At 42.1% G+C, this 17,341-nt stretch overlaps 1 protein-coding gene across 1 annotated transcript in view; it reads left to right on the top strand.

Annotated features, from left to right (window-relative positions):
• The window catches only part of LOC121605516 (protein TANC1-like), a 33,563-nt gene that overhangs the window by 11,670 nt on the left and 4,552 nt on the right, over positions 1 to 17,341 (top strand). Inside the window, exons 7-21 of the mRNA XM_041935445.1 lie at positions 2,226 to 2,342; positions 2,500 to 2,790; positions 4,175 to 4,302; positions 7,594 to 7,825; positions 8,674 to 8,840; positions 10,770 to 11,078; positions 13,162 to 13,362; positions 13,605 to 13,708; positions 13,890 to 13,998; positions 14,408 to 14,530; positions 14,613 to 14,849; positions 15,134 to 15,343; positions 15,546 to 15,627; positions 16,990 to 17,123; positions 17,206 to 17,329. Of these exons, the coding sequence (XP_041791379.1) occupies positions 2,226 to 2,342; positions 2,500 to 2,790; positions 4,175 to 4,302; positions 7,594 to 7,825; positions 8,674 to 8,840; positions 10,770 to 11,078; positions 13,162 to 13,362; positions 13,605 to 13,708; positions 13,890 to 13,998; positions 14,408 to 14,530; positions 14,613 to 14,849; positions 15,134 to 15,343; positions 15,546 to 15,627; positions 16,990 to 17,123; positions 17,206 to 17,329 (2,568 nt within the window). The remainder of the gene's footprint in view (positions 1 to 2,225; positions 2,343 to 2,499; positions 2,791 to 4,174; positions 4,303 to 7,593; positions 7,826 to 8,673; positions 8,841 to 10,769; positions 11,079 to 13,161; positions 13,363 to 13,604; positions 13,709 to 13,889; positions 13,999 to 14,407; positions 14,531 to 14,612; positions 14,850 to 15,133; positions 15,344 to 15,545; positions 15,628 to 16,989; positions 17,124 to 17,205; positions 17,330 to 17,341) is intronic.

Raw genomic sequence — 17,341 nt, 5'->3', positions numbered from 1 at the left:
TAACATGGCCTCAGTAGCTCTCACCCACGCTCTCACGCTGATGCTGCAGGATGATGGACACACGCAGGGATGCTGGATGTATCAGAACATGATCTGATTTGCTAAAGCGCTAAAAAGGGTGGTGGATCTCTTCGTACCTGTGTTGCAGTGTGCCTTTCCCCCTGTTCTAGAGGATGGGCCAGGACTACACATGTAGCAAACATGAAACATCATTTAAGAACACAAACAACGTGTGAGCAACACGTCTGGGCGCAGACAGATTTGGTGATTTGTCATGACGAAGGATGCTTAAGGATGCTGCTGGCCAGCATCTTCAGGCCGTGACCGTAATTGCTGCTTTAAAGCTATAAGCCTGTAACAGCTCAGACATGTAGTGCAGATCCCTCAGATGCACTGAGATTAGCAGTGACTGCGTTTAACATGTATAGCCCATGATTATTTGTGTGAGCTCGTCATCTGTTCAGGAGCTGCACTTTCTCGTCTGCTGCCTGTTTGATTGGTCTATCTACACTATTTTATAGATGAGTGCAACGTGACTGAGGCCTTTTTTTTCAATCCCACTCTGAAGGGATTAGAGGCAGCAGTAATGCCAGATTTCCAGATTTTACAGAGGATTTTTTTTATATATTACAGCAATGAATGAATGAAACAGACCAGCCTGTAACTTGCCATTGAAAACTCTTAAAATAACAATAGCTTTTTCTGTCTGACTCATTTTTCCATGCAGCTTGAGTCCTTTTTGTCTGTAACACTATAAAGTATATTTTAATACGAATGCTATTTTTTCCAATGTAGATAATCCAATAATATGAATAAGAGCAAACCAGTATCATCACAAGCCAAGAGGTCCCAGCAAGCACAGACACTTGGAACCTTTTGAAACTAGGAACAGTCTAAGGTCTTGACCTGTTTTCCTGCAAACTGCTGCCACGATGACTCTAGGAGCCTCAGTCTGAGGTGTATGCTTATAAACCTACATTTAGTACAGAAAAAATTAACTTTCCGGGACATTCTGGAGTTTCTGGAGTTTGAATTATACCCATTTCTATTGTATTTGATATCCATCTCTGTTCTCTCTCCCAGGTAAATCCTGGCAACGATTAAATAAAGGCAAAAGCTGGCAAACAACAAAAAACTATTTATTTATTTTTTAAAAAAAGGATAAAAGTAAGATGTAATGCAATTCAATTAAACTGCAGTGGAACAAGTCAGTCCACTTAAAATGTTCAGTTTTTTGGGGTTTTTTTGATGGTACTTCACTTGTTATGTGTTTAATGGTGTATGGACTGTTTTTAGACTATTATTGAAGTGATTCAGTACTGAACTGCAATATTTAGAAATATGTTTATGATGTCTTGTACAACGTATTTTGTCCAAAATATTTTGTCCACAAAACACTGAAAAACTTCACTCATGGTAATCAAACACAAACCCGACAGAAACTACAAGCTCAAAAATGACAATAGAGTTGAATCGTCTTTGTTACAGGACTGTTGAATTTGCTTCCAGTGTACATCGCTTTCCATTTTTTTTGTCACTCTGTGTTTTGCTGCATAGTAAATGCCATAATAGCAGAAATAGATTATTCATTTTTGCAGGGGACCAAATTTAAGAACCAGCTGATTACACAAAGCCTATTTCTTTATTTTGCACAATAGCCTGATAAATGTCTTGCAAACTGCAGAAAGTGAGCCTGGCTGACCTGTAATCTCTGTGGTCTGAGTGGGTGGATGGATAGGCGAATGTGGGAGTAAACGACTCTTTCTTTTTTGTTTCTTGCCCTTCTGTACGACATGTTCTTCGTTTTTATTTATCATGTTGGCTTTTATGTGGCTTATTTAGTCATCATAAAAACGTGTCTAATCCTGTTATTGTCAGCTGATGCATTTTTGCATTACAGCCGGCGATGAGTTTCCAGCCATTTTCACCAATTTGGTGTCCTGATGTGTGAGACAGTATGAAACATTTGGTCATTTCAGACTCATGTTAGCTTGAGATTACACGACGTGAGATGAGTTGCTTTCTTTTCCTCTCTCTTCTCTCCTCAAGGGCATTGAGAATTTATCACTGAGAGCAACAACTGTTTATGTCTCACGTCTCCATGGATACAATAATTGACTCAAGCAATGAATCTGACACTTGTGTGGTATGCATGTGTATCTTTGCACATTTCCTGCATTTCTCTCACACCCTCAATCCATTCCCCTCCCGCTCTCTCTTTACAGCAACCAGCTCCACTCGCCTGGAGGATTTGAGCTATCTGGACAACCAAAGGTCTGCTGGACACAGGGGCTCCGTCCGTAAACACAACACAGCTGGACGCACAAATGATGACTCCAAAGGTATTTTGCGGCTTAACCTTGGGGTGGAATCAGTGTGTAAATATAGCTTGGTGCAGAAACATCTGTGACCAGTGTGGAACACGTATGCATAAGTTAAATACACACACATAAGTTCATTCTCATGTTCTCTTTAATGCTTTCCTCTTACTCCGTCCAGGGAGATTGGTGCCATTCAAACAAGCTGACATCATGCTAAAACCGCTGCTGTTTGAAGTCCCCGGCATCACCGCAGAAACACCCTTTGTTGGCCGGGATTGGCTCTTCACGCGTCTGGAGGAGGTCCTGAGAAAAACGAGCAGCTGTGAGGGGCGCGGCGCTGTCATTGTTGGTAACGCAGGCTCCGGCAAGACTGCTATTATCTGGCGGCTGGTGACGCTCAGCTGTCACGGCATGCGTACGCAACAGGGAGGTCCCAGCATCCCTCACAGCCCCAGCTCCTCCCCTAAATGTAAGACCCTTATCTTTACTCACAGCAGCTTAATTTGTTTTTGTGTGCATCTCTAAGCGTTAGTGTTCCAAAAAAGTTGGGACAATGTGTAAAACATAAATAAAAGCAGAATGCAATCGTTTGCAAGCAAACTGTGTTCACCAGCGTGTTCACAAAGTGGTGAACCTCGCTCCATCCTTGCTTGTGAACGACTGAGCCTTTCTCGGAAGCTCCTTTCATACCCAATCATGATACTATCATCTGTTACCAATCAACCTGTTTACCTGTGGAATGATCCAAACAGGTGTTTTTGGAGCGTTCCACAACTTTCCCATTCTGTTGTTGCTGATGTCCCAACTTGTTTGAAACATTTTGCTGCATCAAATTAAGAATAAGCAGATATTTACAAAAATCAGTGAAGTCTTGAGGTGAAACACTCAATTTATTGTCTTTGTGCTGTTGTCAATTTAGTGTATGTTAAAGAGCACTAGCAAATGAACACGTTCGGTTTTACTTATGTCTGACATAGCGTCCCAACTTTTTGGGAATTGTGCCTGTAAGTGGAATGCCAGCAGATGAATCCTTACGTTCTCCAGCATGCTCCAGTGAAGGCAGATTCTTGTGAGATACTGGAAGAAATATCACTTTTTGGGAAGGAGTTGGTAACTGGGTCACGCACTCTCCTTTCAAGTGCTCCCCTGAGGTTTCTGCTGATTGCAGTTGTGTAAGGGGACTGAGATTGTTGTTGCTTTTTTGTTTTTTTTTTTAATCATGAATGGCACTGAAACTGTTCTTTTGTCTGGGAAAAAAAGGAAACCAACATCTCATACAAACAGGTTCTGCACATTATGCCATAAATGTTGCAGACTCTACGTGCTTGTGATGTGATGATTTTAATAAAATGAGACACATCCTTATTTATGAAAATAAGAACGGCCCCAATTACAGATTTTTTTCGTATCACCTTTTTTCAGCCTTTTCCTGCAGTGCAATAGGAAGGATTGTTATTTTAGGTTATAACAACAGATTACAGGCTGAGGACATAGCACAGAAAAAGAAAATAGTGTTCAAAGTGAATACAGTGCCCTTCGTTTTCAGCATCATTGCATTATTCATTGATATCTGTACTGTATGTCATTTTGATTTAAGTTTTACAGAGAGTATAGCATGAGGTGTGCAGGAATCCAGACGTATCATTCTGCACTCTTTGAAACAAACACCCTTGCTGCCATCTAATGTGGTTTTGCACAGTCTTGCTTACAGATGCACTAATTAATTGCAGCAGATTAATTGTGTTTCGTCATAGACTTCACTCCTGACATTCCGGTGCTTACACCAGGGACTTCATCTAACGAGTGTAAATGGCAGCTTTGCGTTTGTTGTTGTTGCTTTGTGCTCTGTTCAGGTGGGGATAGGCAGGGAAAAGCAGCCTCCAAACAGCCAGCTGATTCCCAGCCCAACCAGAGTGCTGCCGCAGGAACATGTGATGGTGCAGCGCAGAGGAAAGAGGCTGTCAGATGCCTCGCTGCCAAGGTACCTCAAAAACACATATGCACACTAACCTTTGCATTTCTATACTTTTGAGGACCCTCAACTACACAGTTCCCTCAAGCAATAGCTCAACATTGAAGCCGCATATTTGTTCTTCTTCTTCTTGCAGAGTTAGATGAGAAGATCAAAACCACTCTCACGTCTGCGTGCTGAATATGAAGCCAAAGCCAGCAGACAGCTAGCTTAGCATAAAGGCTGGAAGCAGGGTGAAAGCACCTCTACAGCTCACTAATTATTACATTATATCTTTAATCAGTGAGAAAACGACGATTCTTTATTTTTTACGGGAGGTGATGTGCCGGACTATTTCTTGGCCACGAGCAGTTGCCAGGCAACCAGCGGAGGCTCAAGGAAGTTGATGCTTACAGGAGTATAACTTCGGTACATCAAAAATGGTCATGAGATATAACATGTTAGTGAACTTTAGAGGTGCTGGTAGCCTTCGGACAAAGCCAGGCTAGCTGTTTCCCCACATTTCCAGTCTTTATGCTAAGATAAGCTAACAGGTTGCAAGCAGTAGCTTTGATATTTAATGCACAGACATGACAGTGGTATCAGTCCTCTCATCTAAGGCTCCACAAGAAGGCAAATAAAAGTATTTATCAAAATGTGAAAATAGTCCTGTATCCATCAGAACCACATGCCTTACCGTGCCCCTGACTCTTAAATTCTCTTAATTAAAAAAATTTGGTTCGGTCCCCACAAAGATACAAGAGCAAACACGCACAAACAAATAGCCACTCAATGGCCTTCTGCATCGTCGTTCTTGCTATTCTATCCTGTTGCTGAGCAGGCTGCTGACTCACCTGCAGTTATGACAGACAAAAGCACGAAATTATGTTTACATTATAGAAACGCCCCTAGATTTAGCTTCTTGTTATGGCTCTTGGATTTTCTTTCTTGCACTCCTCTCACCAGATTTGTTAGCGCGGTAATATAATACAGCATCATAAACAGTACCGCAGGGGGCTATGACTGTTACGAGCCTTCACAAAAGACTGAAGAGGGATCAATTCAAAGGGATAAACACACATCAGCACTGTTCCTTTTTTAAAGAGCCAAGGGGTTGCGCGTTTGTGACACCAGATTTTAATGTCAGATTGTTCTTCTCTCTTTTTGGGCACATGTAGAACATGCTGATGATTGCATCACATAGATGACATGGAAGCTTCTAAATTTACTAACTTGGCCTCAATAAGAGTTTCCATGGGAACTAGTCAGACTATTTGCGATGGTGAGGATGTTCGCTCAAAGTGAAATCATTGATAACGTTATATATGTGGACCTCTCGTGGCCTAGGGTGGGACCCATCTATGCCCTGAAAAGACTGAGTGAGTGGACACTGTTGAAGGTGTATATTTATTATACAGTCTACAGACAGCTGCTGTTTATCTCCATTTTGTTATATTTCGTGCTTTGGTTCAATTTACAAAAATCCCCTTTATTAAAAGTGATATGTTTCATTTCTCAGACTCTTGTTTATCATTCAGCTGCCTGAATAAGCCAACTTGTATTTACTGAATGTGTTTTAGAGAAACTCTGCAGTAAAATGTTGAATGAAGCTCTTGCTGAGTCTCATGAGTGAAAACTATTTTATGACTCAGCTACCTCCACGATTTCTGCAAATGTCTGTGTTTATATCTTGCCGTTATTTTATTGTAACTGTTATTGGTTTTATATTCCGTCATATTAGTCTCAGATATTGTGTTTTTCCCTTTGTTGTGTTGTTTTTCTGGGGATATGAACAGATATTGTCCTTTGAACAGATACTGTACAAGAGCATCCAAATTTGAACAGTATTATTTGCCCCCCCATATGACAGATTACCCAATTGACACAGTTTAACACCATGTTACACCACCTCTTCTCGGAGCCATAACCAGTGATGGAAGAAGTATTCAGATCCTTTACTTAAGTAAAAGTATTAATACCGTGCTGTAAAAGCAGAAACAAGAAAATGTACTTAAAGCAGTAAAAGTATTTCATGTAGAAATATCATATGTATTATATAATTTGATTATTGTTGCTAATACATTGATATAAAAGCAGGATTGTGCTGTTGTAGTTGGTTGGAGCTCATTTTTAGCTATTTTGTATGAGACTGCAACTAATAATGTTTTCATTATAGATTAATCTGCCGATTATTTCCTTGATTCATCGATTAATTACCCAGAGCCCAAAGCGACACCTTCACAATCCTTTAATTTGTCCAACCAACAGTCCATATTATTAAAAATAAAAGGAAATGCAGGAAATCCTTACATTTCAAGAGCTGGAACCATGAAGTGTTTGACATTTTGCCTAAGGAAAGTAAACTGTATAGTAACTGATAACTGAAGCTGTCGAAAAAAAGTGAAACACACAAACATACACACACCGCTGTAATCAGCTGATCTCACTCTTTACAGTGATGGTCAGCTATCTATCACGGATAAACGTCCTAAAATTCAGTGTGAACTCATAGGAAAAGGTGCTTCTTATAGCTTCAGATCATCTTCACATTCATCAGAGTCAGACTTTTTCTCCAGTATCAAAGTAATCCAGGTGGTACAGTGTGAACTGGAAGTGCTGTAGTCAAAGCAGCAGGACGTACCCTGATTCAGATGGCCAAGCTGTAAGCAAATAGAGGCTGAGGTGTAAGTATTTAAATAGTAAATAGTTCAATATTTAGACATTCTGCAGGGGTTATCCTCTCTCACCTTTCACCAGTTTTCACCAGATGTGTTTTTACCCTCCCCTTAGACACACCACCTGCAGTTTTTCAAAGAAAAATCATGAATGATGGCCCACTGAAATTCTAACTTTTCCCACATTTAAAACTTCCTGTTCAATTTCCACTATGCATATCCACCCGGAGCATCAAAGGTGGGGTCAGTCATTCTGGAGAAATTTGACATTCAGCAATTATCTCCTCACGGTCCGCTGGCTGTCCGCTCTGTGTGTGCGCTGGACAAGAATCCAGTTTTTTGTGCACAGCCCTGGCTCTGTAAATGGGAAACAAACAAAGTGGCTTGGACCGAGCCACACAACATTATTCCAGCCAATCAGCAACAGGTGGCGTTCTTGCTCGTGGACAAGACAAGGAGAAGGGGAGGGGAGGCGGGGGAGCGAGGGGGGCGGTAAATCTGGCGTGCTAAGGTGTAATCCCATTGTGAAGAAGGAGAGATGGCAGTATCAACAATCTTTCTGCAGAATAACTGTAACACATCTTTTATTTAGAGAATATTATTTTTGTGTATTTTCAGTTTTCCATCTGCTCGTTTCTCCTGTCAGGTGGTAGCCTACCATTTCTGTCAGGCTGACAACACCTACACCTGCCTGGTGCCGGAGTTTGTGCACAGTGTCGCCGCCCTGTTGGCCCGGGCGCCACAGCTCGCCCCATACAGGGAGCTGCTGGCGCAAGAGCCTCACCTGCAGAACACACTCAGCCTGCGATCCTGCGTTCAAGACCCCATCGCTGCCTTCAGAAAGGGCGTTCTCGAGCCCATGGTTAGCCTGCGCAAGGGTAATGAAGTCTGCACACACACACTTTGAGACAAATGTGATATTTAACTTTAAAGACCTTTTTAAATTTTAAAATAGTATCAGTTTTAAGGTGGAAAAATGTCTGCTTCCCTCACCCTGCAATTAGGGAGCCTGCTGCCATCTCCTGTATGAAATAGCCCATTAATGACTCCATGAAGGGCCCATAGATTATTTTCCCTAGTTAAGGTCAATGATTTGAAGCACTGTAGAGAGTGAAACAGATGGTAGGTCATTTACATAGGGAAATGATGAGTGTTATTTTTGCCCCGGTGAATCATCAGCATCCCAGAGGATTTCAAGGTCACAAAATACTCTGGAGAGGCCGCGAATGTTACGGACATATTAGCCAGCTCAGTTTCTCATGATACAGTCAGTCAGTTAGATTGATGTGTTATTATGGCCAGGCCCTCCACAGTCTGAGCAGAGGAGTGTTTTGCCTACTCCATCACTATTAAGCAGGTTAGAAAAAAAATGGAGAGCCCTTGTGCTTGAGTGTATGAGTCCTCGCAGGCTTGCAGGGATTCATTGACAGCTTAGATGATGCGAAACATGATGGATATGTCCTGTTTCAAGCTGATAAACAACAATGGCCTCTGGCCCCTTTCAACAGAGTATAATCAATAGCAGCAGTTGGTGCTTTTCTCAACATATCCAACATAAAACAAAGATGCCCCAATCTTTTTGCCATGAAACCATTTAAATAAGAATCATACCATTCTTTGTTTCGTTACTATGTTCTCTTTGCAAGGCTAATGTAGTATATATATCTGGTGTTTTAATGTTCTTCAACCTATGTTTTCCTCTATGTTTTGCCTTATGTGTACTCAGAGCGTAGGCTGCCTGAAGAAGACTACATCATATTGGTTGACAGTCTTAATGAGGCAGAATTCCATAAACCAGACTATGGGGACACCATTGCCACTTTCATTACCAAAATAATCTCCAAATTTCCACTCTGGCTTAAATTGGTGGTCACAGTCCGGACAGGCCTGTTGGTAAGTGAGATTATTAATATTACAGCATTACCACCGCACACCTCTCTCAAGCAGTTGGTTCACCCATGTTACAATTTTCTGACTCACACCTTACTGCGACGGAGGTGGATAGAATCTTGTTTATGGTTCTCACATTATTGAAATTATACATTTAAAAAGTCAGCAGCATAGTTTCCCCCATGAATGGGTTACCTCCACGTGCTTTGGTTTCACCACACACACAAAAATCTAGGCTGTGTTAATTGCAGTGAACATTTATTAAAATTTGTTAAAATTTCTCTCGAAGCTCATAAACCAAAAAACTTCCTGGGTTGCGTCTGCATCTTGCCGCCCACTGCATATGTGCAATAGTTTTTCTCTCCCTGGCCCCGCCCACTCAGGCCTGCTTGCCCAATAGATTTTAGATTAGGATGATAAACATGAAATTAGCTTTTAGGCTCTCTGAATGTTTTTGCGAAGCAAAACCTTTGTGGTTAAAAAATGAATAACGAGGTAACCTGTCAAAAAATTATAGACAGCTACTCTATGGGTAAATAATTTTTTTTTTTTTTGGGGGGGGGGGGCGGGGGTGCAAGGGATTAATATATCCATGGGTGTACCCCATTTCTAACCCCTGTTTGCTGCGATCCTTTATCCCAGGTGAGCACTGGACATTATGGGAAGTAGGCAGAAATCTCAAAGTCTGGAACTATCTAGATCAGGCATCTCAAACCGGTTCCATAAAGGGCCACGTGGCTGCAGGTTTTCATTCCAACCCAGGAGGAGCACATCAGGCCAACCAATCAACATCAAGGGATCACTTAGTTATCAGCTGAAGACTGAGATCAGCTGATTAATTGATTCCAGCCAGGTGTGTTCCTCCTTGGTTGGAATGAAAACTTGCAGCCACGCGGCCCTTTATGGAACCGGTTTGAGATGCCTGATCTAGATGATTGTATACCACTTGAATTAAGTGAAGTGGGAAAATATGATTTTGCATTTTGGGTGAAGTCATTGCCTTCTTTAGTCTTAGTTCCCTGCAAAGGCAGTGTAGTTCACTGCTGTGCTTTTACTGCCATGGTATAGGCATTGTGGCTTTTGGCAGCGTTGCACTCTCCAGTCTGATGTATTTTCTCAATCCGGTTGGTAATCCCACCAAACAGCGGCTGCATCTGTCCACTGCCAAAGCCAAGCCTCCAAATGCTGCAAGGATTACGCCTTGAATGGATGGTAACACTACTGGGAGTCTGCTGGGCGTCTGGAGCTTGACAGCCAGCCAGCTGGTTACATAATTTGATTAGTGTTTGGGAATACACAAAACACATTTCGGGTCATTTTCTTCCTGATACATTTGAAGTCAGCAAGCATTAAATACCAAAATTAAAAGATGAAGAGTACAGCTATTAGTACCCCCACCTCCTGATTGTATCATTATTCACCCTATTCACCCATTTTTACCAGCCATTTCAGAGGCAGTGCTTCACTCATGTATAACAACCTGAATATAAACCGCTGAGAAAGGGTTAAGTGGAGCACAGTTCATGACCAGAAGTCAATTAGTTGTCATTGAACTAAAATGTCGGTCTTTGTTAATGAGGAACTGAGATGCATGGGTTTTTATTTATCAGTCATAGCTGGTTTTGGCCGGTGTTGAGCAGTTGAGGAAGGCAAGAGAGGAGATGAAATGTGACTCTGAGAGATGCCTGTGAGCAATGTTGGAGCTTGAGTCATTGTCACACTATTTACTGTACTGTATCCCATGGCTCTGCGTGAGTCAGAGGCAACAGCATCTGAGGAATGGGCCCTGATTTTGGTGCTTTTAATTTGTCCTTAGCTAATGCACCAAAGACATCCTGCGTACTATTCTTGTAATATTGAAGTGCTTGTGCCTGTGTGTGCTGTTTGTTTTTACCAGTAAGCACCCAGAATTTGTGTTTTCGACTCCTGCAGGAAATCACTACCCTTCTTCCTTTCTCTGGCATTTCTCTGGACATCCTGCCAGACAGCAGTGATCTGGGAGCTGACCTGAGTGACTACATCCATCACCGCGTCAGCAGCAGCACCCAGATCGCCTCTAACGTCACCACGCCAACAGGCTCGGCCCCCGATCAGCTGCTCCTCAGCAAATTCAGCAGCCACCTTTCAACACGGAGCCACGGCTCCGTCCTTTACCTTCAGCTGACCCTAGATCTGTTCCACAAGGGTCACCTGGCTCTGAAAGGGGGAAACTACCTGGTGGTGCCTGTCTCCCTGTCAGAGGTCAGACATGTGAAGCATTGATTCCCAACAAGCAAATGGTATTTGTAGCCCAGGGGTACATGTTCAGTTGCCAAGGGTATGTGGAAAGATTGTCGTGAAGCTCAGCTAAATTGAAAAGATGATAATTTGATTTATTTTAAAATATTTATATACACCTATTGAGTCAGTTGTAACTCCTGAACACTGCATGTCGTTATTGAGCAGCAATCAGATGAGCTAGCTAAAAGTAGCATATTAGATAGATGGTTGAAATAGATAACTAAAAGTTATGAATAAACTGTGAAAATAGTAGCCTAAAAGTGATGTATACACAGCTGAAATAGTTAACTAAAGGTGACGTGTAAACAGTTGAAATAGTTAGCTGAAAGTAAAGGATTAGTCACTGAAATATGATAAATAATCAACAAGTAATGCGAAAATAACTGAAATAGTTAATGTTGCCTAAAGAAAAATTTTGGATAGACAGTCGTTATAGCTAAATCGATGGATAAATGGTTGAAATAGACAGCTAAGTAATGGAAAATCGGGTGAAATAATTTGCGAAATGTAAACAGTTCAAATAACATTATCTTAAAGTAACAAATAAATAGTCATAAAAGTAATGTTTAAACAATGGAGCCAAAAGTAATGGATAAACCATTGAAATAATTTTCTAGAAGTAATGGATAAACAGTTCAGGAAGTTTGCTTTAAAATGTAACAAATTAACAGTTTGAACAGTTAGCCAAACAAAAAAAGAAGTAACTCATAGACCTTTGAAATAGTTAGCTTAATTGATGCATAAATAATTAAAATGGTTAGGTTTTTAAAAAAATATGGATAAACAGTTGAAAGTGTTAGGTTAGGTGACTGTTAAATGGCTGAAATACATAGAGAAAAAAACAACTAAAATAGTTAACATATGGTAAAAATAATGAATAAATTGCTGCAATAGCTGGAAGTAATGGACGTAATGGATGGATGGATGTTTGAAACATCCAGCATCTATAGCTGACAAAATCACAGATGTGGAGTCGTGTGTCTTTCATTAAGGTATCAGATCACTTACTGTGTAAAGTAACGTTAGGAGTGTTTAGTCCTATAGAGCCTTAAAGATACATTTTGCCTTGAGTTTTTTTTTAGATCTGCCTTCCTCTTCCTCATCTGGTCAAGTTCACAGTCTAACATTTCTGCAACACTTAACACTTGTCAGTCATCCTGGCGAGCTGTCTACCATGAAATGGCATCTCGCCTGAAGCTGAAGTAATCAATGTCCATAAAATCCCCACACAAGGTACACAGGCGGCAACCATTGTTCAGACATGTTTTTCACGAAAAAGAGAAAAAACTGTACTCACACGCTACTCAGATCAGTAAGAGATAAAAATGACAGGACAAAAGACTTAAAACAAAGCGCCAAAAATAGTCCACAGTGACTAAAGTAAATGACAGACACATTTACTTTAGTCACATTTTACATAATCATCAGTGTAAAAAAGATGAGCAAGTGTTATCATACATACAAAGACCTAGAAATGTGATGATTTAATGATTGGATAATAAATGTGGAAAAGCATGCAGGTGTGCATTTAGGTGTGCCAAAGATTTATGGGCCCAGGGAGTGGGCAGTAACAGTTCAATACATGAGCTAGCATAGAAGTACAATATGGAACATATAGCAGAATTTACTACTTAAACTAGTTAATTATTTCCACATTATCCCTATTTCCCAGACTCTATATTTCTATGCTACTCATTTAGCTTTGCTCTTGTTTTTTTCCCATTGTTGCTATTAATAAAATACATTGTTTATCTTTAGGATTCTAAAAACCAAAGTTCCACCTAAGCCTAATAAAGCTCTCCTGCACTTGATTACATACATACTGAAGATCACTGACCTGCCAATTTAGGCATGCATCCGCAATGATAATTTGACTAATTAGATCAATATGTAGAAGTTATTTGTTAGGGTGACATATTGTTGCATATTTCAGTTTTCAAACTTAGGTGTACAAAACACGTGTAATTGTATCTTATGTAACTTGTAGTAAATGTAAATCCCATACAACATCATGAACAACTGCTAACTTGTGAATATCCGTTAGGTGTACCTGCTGATGTGTCGGGTGAGCTTTCCGGATAAAGAGGTCTTTGAACGGATACTTCCGGTGCTAAATGTGGCACTGGCGTCTCTGCACCCGCTAACTGATGAACAAATGTTCAGGGCACTGAATGCAGGCAGTGTGAGGGGGGAGCTGGAGTGGAAGGACTTCCAGCAGAGATTAGACAGCCTGGCTGGATTCATGGTAAGATTCTTGATAAAACTGCATGGAAGGGTACATAGTGATTTAAGCTTTCGTTTCAAAGGATTGAACGTTGTTTGCTTTGCTATGAAGTGCATAATTTTCACTTTCACGTGATTTAGTCTTTATCTTTAAACCACTTACAGTGTTTGGACAATAAGGGACAACCTGTCCCAGGAGGCTGATCATATCAGTTAATTTTACTTTTACATTTAAGTAAGAACATGCATCATTTGTGTTTGTAGGTGAGACGCAGGGATGGCACACGGATGCTGTGTCATCCCTCCTTCAGAGAGTGGCTGGTTTGGAGAGCAGATGGAGAGAGCTCAGACTTCCTCTGCGACCCGAGGTGAGACTAAAAGTCAAAGGTCATACAGCAGAAGATCCTTAAGATGCTTAAGAGGTGTACTGTAAGTCTTTTGAACTCGCAAGAAAAAAGTGTAGAAATTCTCGTCAGATAAAGAAATCTCTGTTGGGAGAGTAGAACTACGGCCACATCTGATCAATAAGCACTGTGCACATGTCTGCAGGAGTGGCCACGCTCTCCTGGCCTTCATGTTCTCCAGACAGGAGGGCAAGCTGAACCGGCAGCAAACAATGGAACTGGGACACCACATCCTCAAGGCTCACATATTCAAGGTAACAGGAACTATGATAATATGTTTATAGCTCGTTACGTAGGTTAACGGAGGACTGGAACTGATTGTACCTAAACCCATCTGGAGCTCCTTGATTCCCAACAGCTTCACGCGAACAACATCCTGCACTTTACTGTACATTGCAGCATAGAAACACACTAAGACACAAACAGAAAAGTGTGATCCCCTGTCCCTACCATCACCCACATACATTAGCACTACTCATATAGATAAACGCCCACAGGACAGTGAATATTGTACTGTTTGCTTGCATGACTCGCACTCTGCACGTACTGCTTTACTCCCAGGACACAATTCAAATTCTGCACCACAAATCTCATCTGAACAAGCTTAATCTTCCTCGTTTACGTCTCTCTCTCTCTATCTGTGTCTCTCTCACACGCTAACAGGGTCTGAGTAAGAAGACAGGTGTGTCCTCCAGCGTTCTTCAGGCCATGTGGGTGAACTGCAGCACAGACAGTCTGTCGGCTGCGCTGGCCTCCCTCAGGAACCTGTACACCCCTAACATCAAGGTGACGTGCACTTGCTCTCCATTAAAAAAACACATCAAAATACCTTATCTCATACACAGAGATTCATCATTTCATTCTGCAGGTGAGTCGTCTGCTGATGCTAGGTGGCGCCAGTGTGACCTGGTGTACGGAGGTGGTAGGACACGCCCCCATTCTGGCCGTCCACGCCCACCTGGGACATGTGGAGATGGTAGCCCTGCTGCTTGAAATGAGCGCTCCCGTAGAAGGGACCACCGACAGCGGCATGACGCCTGTTTGTCTGGCCGCCGCTGCAGGACACGCCGACATTGTCAGCCTGCTCTGCAAGAAAGGGGCCAAGGTCAGTGTCATTTCTGTGCAAAGAGGAAGAGAGACGAATGTGGGTTTGGAGGGCGTGACCAGCATAATTGCTATGGATAAATCAGATCTAAATCTGTGACAGTGCAGTCTGTCTCTCAGTACCGTTACACCAGTGATATCCTGAACAGCCCTGGTTTTACATTCACCACAGTTTTGGGATCTATTCTGGGAGCCCGATGACATAAACAGGCCCGATCTAGGCCAGCATATTACAGGCACCAGCCAGGACCAGTGTAAGCCCTTCTGTGTGCCCCTCTGTGCCAGGTGGGACACGCTGATAAGAATGGCCAGTGTGCGCTGGTCCACGCTGGGCTGAAGGGCCATGCGGAAGTCATCAACATCTTGCTGGGCCACGACTGGGGAGAAGAGATCCCCTCTGACCCACAGCAGCATCACAGCAATGAGACTGTGACTGGGAAAAAACAGGCAGCGCAGCAGGCAGTCACAGCTGCAGCTAGTGTGGGACACACACAGGTACGCATCAGCTCAAGGTCCGAATGGCAAAAACCTCTGTAACACAAATTTAGTTTTATGTAGAGCATGGTGACTGTCCTTGCCTGATGCAGAGGATTTATTAGATGCAGTTTGCTGTGGTCAAGGTCTACGGGCGCCTCGGTTTTCTTTCTGCACAGCGAGCCAGCAATACAGAGGACTGTAAAATTGTGTTTTCCTGCAGGTGGTGAAGATCTTGCTGGATTTGAAAGATGAACAGCTGGCAGTGCAGATGGACGCTCACGACTCTCTCTGGGGAGAAACGGGTACATTTCTCCTATCAGTCAGATAAATTTAGCTTTCTCACCTCTTTCTGTCCATCAGTGTGGTTCTAGAGTCGTGCTCAAGGGCTTTAGGGATGCATTTTAGGCACATTCTAGCTGTGTGCAATGAATAAATATTAAACAGCTTACTTAGAGTACCTTTGAATAGACCTGGAGGCGCTCAGGAGCATTAGATACCCACTTACTGGAGTCACTATTATGATTTTAGGATGCTCTGGTTGATTTCAGATAGTTGATTCGACTGTAAATTGTTTTTTGTTTTTGACAGAAATGAAGCATCACGCTTATCACACTGAACATCTTGTCCAGCCACATTCAGTGGATCTAAAAAGCAGCTGTTATTCAATTGTAGTACTTTTACCTCTATCACAGATGCGATAGTGCAGCTTGCAGAATTCTGTTAGGTCCATTTCCTGAAAGCATGTTGGATGAAGCCTGTATCTCTGCCTGCAGCGCCATTAGAGTATAATTCTATTACACAGTCCCCTCCAGTGCTGTGATACAAAAAGTGAGAGCATGAAACAGCCTCTGAAACATCCACCTTTGCATGTACAGTTCAAGGGGTTTTGTCTCATGTTTATGTTTGGTGTTAGAATTATTGGATTACAGTCCATTTGCACAATAAAACCAGAGTCAGTCAAGGATTCATGTTGAAGCCTGGCTACTTAACCTGGAATTTGTACTTTTTCAGGGATTACAATTATCCATGACAGTAGTAGTTTTTGAATATTCTCATTAATAAGACATTTATCTCGCTGCTTCGGTTTGTGTGATTAAAGCAGCGGCTTGACAAAATCTGTTACTATTTTGTGCAGCTGCACAACAGATTTTTTCCGTTGTCTTACATATGACGTCAACTTCTCTTTAAAGGCAATATTGCACAACCATGGTCACGTGAACTGTCATAAATAAAGAGTACTTGAGGGTTAGAGAATGCCGTCAATACCATGCCTCGATCCCCAGATGATCAATTAGCTGAAGGGTTTGCATACTAAAAGCAACACTTATTGTATTTCCCTTCCTTTTGCTGTTGGACAGGTGCAATAAGAAAGAGAAAGTGAAAGTGTTTTTGATAGATTCTGATCGATCTATTTGAGTTCTTGTCAAATTATCTGTGTTTGGACTACAACAAAAAAATATTAGCAAAAATGTTACAGCTCAACAAATTCACCAGAGATATAATATGAAGAGCAACAACAGCTGTTAGAATGAAATAGATTATGGAAATGATGATCCTTGCTTTTCCCTCTGTTTCTCACTCCTGCTCCTACATCTCTCCTAAATGTGTCAATTACATATTCTTCTCCGCCTCGTCGTCTCATCTCTGTGCCGACTCTCTGTCAGTGCTGAGCGCGGCATCGGGGAGAGGGAGGATAGAGGTGTGTGCCTTCCTCCTGGAGCGGGGGCCCGGCCTGGAGATACCCAACCGCAGGGGGATGGTCCCGCTGCTAAGCGCCACCAAACACGGACACACACAGGTGAGGAGTCACTGGCGAAGTAGTTTCTTCATTTAGCCGGCTCTTTCTTTCTTTTGGTGAATAATTTTCCTCCCTTCCCCAGGTTGCAGAGTTACTGCTGAAGCACGGTGCAGATATCGATGTCAGCGACAAGCTGGGTCGCACTGCGCTGATGCTGGCTGCCTCTGAGGGCCATACGAGCACTGCAGAACTCCTGCTGTCAAAGGGTCAGAGTCGTC

Source organism: Chelmon rostratus, chromosome 1, assembly GCF_017976325.1.
Source record: "Chelmon rostratus isolate fCheRos1 chromosome 1, fCheRos1.pri, whole genome shotgun sequence".
Lineage (NCBI taxonomy): Eukaryota > Metazoa > Chordata > Actinopteri > Chaetodontiformes > Chaetodontidae > Chelmon > Chelmon rostratus.
Note: the sequence above shows the minus strand (reverse complement) of the source record. Positions and strands in the feature narration are given on the sequence as shown.